Source organism: Scardinius erythrophthalmus (assembly GCF_964197995.2).
Source record: "Scardinius erythrophthalmus genome assembly, chromosome: 21".
Classification (NCBI taxonomy): Eukaryota; Metazoa; Chordata; class Actinopteri; order Cypriniformes; family Leuciscidae; genus Scardinius; species Scardinius erythrophthalmus.
In genome coordinates, this window is record NC_138241.1 from 14,532,030 (window position 1) to 14,537,595 (window position 5,566).

Sequence of the window (5,566 nt, forward strand, 5' to 3'; positions counted from 1 at the left end):
AGCTTCAGCAAGAAACAATGAGGTTCATTCTCGTGTTACGCAACACGTTTGAGCTTCCGCAAGAACCAATGAGGTTCATTCTCGTGTTACGCAATACATTTGAGCTTCAGTAAGAACCGATGAGGTTTGTTCTTGTGTTACGCAGCACATTTGAGCTTCCGCAAGAACCAATGAGGTTCATTCTCGTGTTACGCAGCACGTTTGAGCTTCAGCAAGAACCAATGAGGTTCATTCTCGTGTTACGCAGCACGTTTGAGCTTGTTGCGAAAGTGAGTAATTAATGAAAGAATTTTTTTTATTTTTGGGTGAACTATGCCTTTAAGATTGAAGGATGGATGGATACCTGTGAGAATGCCAAAGCAAACGCAGAACGACGCAGTGCTTTCAGCTCTAACAGGTGATTGACTCCTTCTTTCATTACTGCCTTGTTCTCACTGTGAAACATGCGCTGATACACACACAGCAGCCAGGACGGAGAAAACAGCCCGCCTGATTATGGAGAGAGTCGGGGAACAGATTTAAGACAAATTAGAGTAAAACTGATATTGTGCTGCCACATAAGAAACATGACAAACCTTGAATATCTGTTGCCGTTGTCTCAACAAGCACGTCAATCCTGTTGAGTACAGGTCGAATCACGTGAATCTTAAAAAAAAGATAAATAAACAGCATAAGACACACATAGAGAGGTTAAATATATATTAGCATAAAATCTAATTAGTTAAAAAATATTTAATTTCCATAATCCGACAAATATTCAGATTGTTGGCCAGTTAATATGAAATTTTAATCAAATAATCAAAACATATTTTCTTTTCTCTGATGACGTGTTTACAGCCACAAGGGCGGGACAACCTGTCACTCACATGACATCACAGCAATAGCAAACCACAACCATCCAATCAATTACCAATGGACAAAATCAAGTCCCGCCCTACATTTTTTTTATTGTTCAAGAAGCCTTTTCACACGTATAAATAGGCATAAGTAGTCTTACCTGGTTCTCCTCTAGAGTCTCTAACACTAGAGCAAAATCTTCCCAGAACTCTCTCAGTAACTGCTGTTGTTCTGGCATCCATCTGAACAGAATTTCATCTACAGAGATCCAAGACACGTGTGAACAACGTTAGAAGTCATGAACATGTTGCACAGACAGATCCTGAAGATCATCCTACCTGTGTGGGGTTCCACGCTGGTAAACACATCTTCTTTCTTGATCTCTGCCAGTGCCACACACCTGGTGAGCAGGTAAAGCGCCCGTTTGCGGGTCACACTGTCCTTGTGAGTCAATCCGGCCTGAATTGCCCTAAAAAGCCTTTGAGATCTTCTAGGATCTGGCCGGTCCTGAGAGGTTTCCGGAGAGTAGAGGTGGTCAGAGAGAGCAGTGAGACACAACAGAACCCGAGCTGACACTGATTCTGTCTGATCTCTTTGATGCCATGACAGCAAATCCTCCCATATCTGATGTAGGACCTCTGATTCAGCCTCTTTATGGCATGACTTGAGTATGGTAAACCAGATCCGTACTATGATTTTTGAAACTATGGAGTCAGATAGATCTTTGACACAGCAAAGTGTGCAGGATAGAGTCCTGGAGATGAGGTCTCCGTCATATGAGATGCTAGATAACAGCACTGCAGTGACTTCAATGGCAACATCTACGTCTAACCTGCCGGTTTCATTGTTGCCATCATCTCTCGTCATCAGCACTTGCAGAAGACCACGACTTACCTGCTCAGGTACATCGTCAGCCTGACAGGTACTGACACAGACTGCAAAGAGTCCACAGACAGAGCTGAGCAGATCCTTACCTCCATCATCTGCACTGGAGATCATTTTCAGGAGCGGCATACATTGATCCCATATAACTGACTTCACCTTACAGATAAAGCGCTCCTCTTGTGATTTATTGGAAAGCTCCTTGATCAAAACAGTTAAAGCTTCAATCTCCTCTATTTCGGGGCGGGATGAGCTTGGCCAGCACAAATTATTGATCAAATTCTCGGGATCGGGATAGTGGGACAATAGGGTGCTTATCAAAAAATTTGCCATCTCCCTTATAAGACAAAAACATCCGCAGCTTCAAAATAGTAAAATCCGGTTCGATGTTTTGCCTTCCTCACACGTGTGAACCGGTGCGTCTACTTCCTGATATATTACGTGGACGATTAGCGCATGCGCTGTGTGAGCAAAGTTGCTGCCAGCAGGGGGCGCGTGGTGGCTAATAATAACAGGAGGTCCGACAAAACCAAAACATATTTTTTTAGTTATTTCTTTTTTTTGCATATTTACAATTTACCTGATATTTGCATTGGTGGAGTTTAAACTAAACGTAAAGTTTTTGCCAGTTTTAATAAAATGCGGTAAATTAATTATATATATATATATATATATATATATATATATATATATATATATATATATATATATATATATATATCAGATCAGGAGATCAAATCTTCAGGAGATCAGGACTTTTTTTAGCAGACTTTTACATTTACTTAATATTAAGAGCAGAGCAGCCACATTTCTACAAGAGTGACATTATTTGAACATGCTTGGTTGGTTAATTGGATGTTTCTTGGACAGCCTTGCATAAACATAGTCTGTGTTGGATAAAATTGCTTTTAAAAAAGTAATGTAGGCCTATTTGTTGCTTTACTCTCTAAAAAGTAAGTAGTTGCATTAATCACTTTTTATGGAAAGTAATGTGTTACGTTAGGCTACGTTTGTGTTAGTTTTTCTCACCTGGGGTGGGCTGCAATATGGTGGGCTTGCTTGTTTGTTTTTAATAACAAAAAGAAACCACTTCTGTCCCAAGCCAATATGTGCTCCTTACAACTTATGGCCATGAACTACGGATACACTTGACTTGGTGCATAGATCGTAAACCATATCGTTTATTTTGGGATAATTTTCTCTGTTTAACTCGGGATGAGAACGCAAAAAATAAGAAAGAAAGAGATACGTTAACGGTCTACGGTCTAAATATAGTGGTCTAGGGCTTAATTTAGGGTTCAATTGATCATACTACTAAACAACGATGTTACAACCGAAATGAACTCATTTCATAACTGATTAACTTTACACAGTTATTGAACGGATTTGAGCTACTCTAAACAGCTGAACAATGTTGACACGGTTGTCTTTTCAGAGCTCTTAAGCCTTGAACTGTTGTTTGCATCACTGAATCATTATTTTCCTGTTTATCATGGAAAGCTGCTTTGAAATCTGTCTAAATTTGTATAAAGTGCTATATAAATAAAGGTGACTTGATAAAAGTACAATTAATGTGCTACTACAATAGTGTTTTGCTAGATAGAGCACATCTGAAAGAAGTTAAAGATAATTTCACCTGGTAAGCATAGCTGTTTACTATAACATCTGATAGACGTTAAGATGTCAGTTTTACATACATTCTAAATCATAAACATCTAGATCTTAAAGTCTATTTGAAATCTGACAGGAAACGTCATATAGACGTATTGCAGATGAGCAAACACTCTAAAAAATAGGCTACGTCTTCCAGATGTAAACACGCACATCAAATAGACGTCTCTGTGATGTACGTGTGCTATCAGGGAGTTTGTACTTTGCAGTAACATGTGTGTGTATTTATAAAAGTGTTACATTTATAATTATTTCCCCCCTCCAGTTCACTCACACAGCACTCTTCACAATTCACGAAGATGAAACGTCACGTGGAGCGCGTTGCGTTGTGGGAAACAGTACTTCATGCAGTGTCCTCAGATGCATACATCAGATTTCAGCAAATGTATAGCAGGTAATCCAGGAATTCCATGCATACAGAAAATTTCATACTATTACAGTATTGCAATGTATTATTTATTATATATCCTCATGAATGTATTATTTATACCAAAAAATGTGGCATTGCTTAAAGAGGCAGCGAAAAGCTGCAAAGAAAAGGGAAAAACAAAAAAACATACAAAAAAATAATGTAACACTTTACAATAAGGTTAATTAGTTAACATTAGTTAATGTATTAACTAACATGAACTAACAATGAGCAAAACATTTGTTACAGTATTTACTGTTTGTTAATGTAGTTAATAAAAATCCAGCTGTTCATTGTTTGTTTAAGTTAGTTCACAGTGCATTAACTAATGTTAACAAATACAACCTTTGATTTTAATAATGTATTAGTAAATGTTGAAATTAATATTAACTAAGAAGATGAATAAATGCTGAAGAAGTGCAGTTCATTCTTAGTTCATCTTAACTAAGGTAGTTATAATAACTAATGTTAACCAATGAACCTTATTGTAAAGTGTTACCAAAATAATTTTATAAACACTTCAAGAACCAATCGGGACAACTCAGAAGCCATGGTATTACAAACCACTTCATATGCGCCGTTAAATTCCCATGAGGCATCTGAAAAAGAAAAGAAAAAAGACCAAGAAGAAAGATTTTAGATATTCATAGAAAGTTCAATGAACAGCATGTATTTGCATTTATTAAATTAAGATTATTAAAGCATTTACTAAATATAAATCTTTTGTAACATTAAATGTTATTGACTGTTAATTTCGATCGATTTAAGACATCCTTCATGAATAAAAGTATTAATTTCTCTCTTTTTTTTAATCTTACCACAAATATTTGAATGGTTTTGTTGTTTGCACAAAAATATGAAGCAGTACAACTGTTTTCAACATTGATAATAATCATAAATGTTTCTTGAGCATCAAATCAGCATATTAGAATGATGTCTGAAGGATCACGTGACACTGAATACTGGACTAATAATGCTGAAAAGTATAGCTTTGATCAAAGGAATAAATTACATTTTACTATAGAATGTAATAATATTTCACAGTATTACTGTATTTTTGATTAAGTATAACCACAGTCTTGGTGAGCAGAAGAGAGAAGTATCATTATAGCATTAGTTGACAAACTAAATCTAACTGCACTTCTACATCATTTATTAATCTTTGTTAATGTTAATTTCAACATTTACTAATGCGTTATTAAAATAAAATGTTGTAGGCTATTTGTTAACATTAGTTAATGCACTGTGAATTAACGTGACCAAACAATGAACAACTGTTTTTATATTAACTAACATTAACAAATACAGTAACACATGTATTGTTCATGGTTGATCTTACTAAGTTATTTCAAGGAATAACTGACGCTGGTAGGTCACATGATAATCACAACATGGCAAATGCAGTACGTCCAGATTACATTCATACTACACACATTCATACTATCTAGAACCTTTTTAGCAGTCGTTAAGTAATTACTTATTTAAAATAAGTACCTACTCAAGAGAGAATGCTATTTCGGACGCAGCTTCCATACAAATTTCAGTGTTCTTGAGTTGTATTTATCAGATGCTGGCATAGTAGGTCATCCGTGTATTCCATGAATACAGCGAGATTCTGAAGTGTGCATACAGTGGACACTTTACTATCCCATGAGGCCACAGGGGGGAGGATTTGTGAATGGCAGTGAAGCGATGCTGACACTGGTAGGTCACATGATGACAACATGGTGGATGTAGTACATCCAGATTACATTACTACACACATTT

At 36.4% G+C, this 5,566-nt stretch overlaps 1 protein-coding gene across 1 annotated transcript in view; it reads right to left on the minus strand.

The window, feature by feature from the left end:
• The window catches only part of tarbp1 (TAR (HIV-1) RNA binding protein 1), a 36,951-nt gene extending 34,808 nt beyond the window's left edge, over nucleotides 1-2,143 (minus strand). Inside the window, exons 1-4 of the mRNA XM_081351409.1 lie at nucleotides 1,176-2,143; nucleotides 998-1,095; nucleotides 576-645; nucleotides 344-489 (exon numbers count right to left, since the gene is read on the minus strand). Of these exons, the coding sequence (XP_081207535.1) occupies nucleotides 344-489; nucleotides 576-645; nucleotides 998-1,095; nucleotides 1,176-2,052 (1,191 nt within the window). The 5' untranslated portion in view covers nucleotides 2,053-2,143. The remainder of the gene's footprint in view (nucleotides 1-343; nucleotides 490-575; nucleotides 646-997; nucleotides 1,096-1,175) is intronic.
• Nucleotides 2,144-5,566: the final 3,423 nt, after the last annotated feature.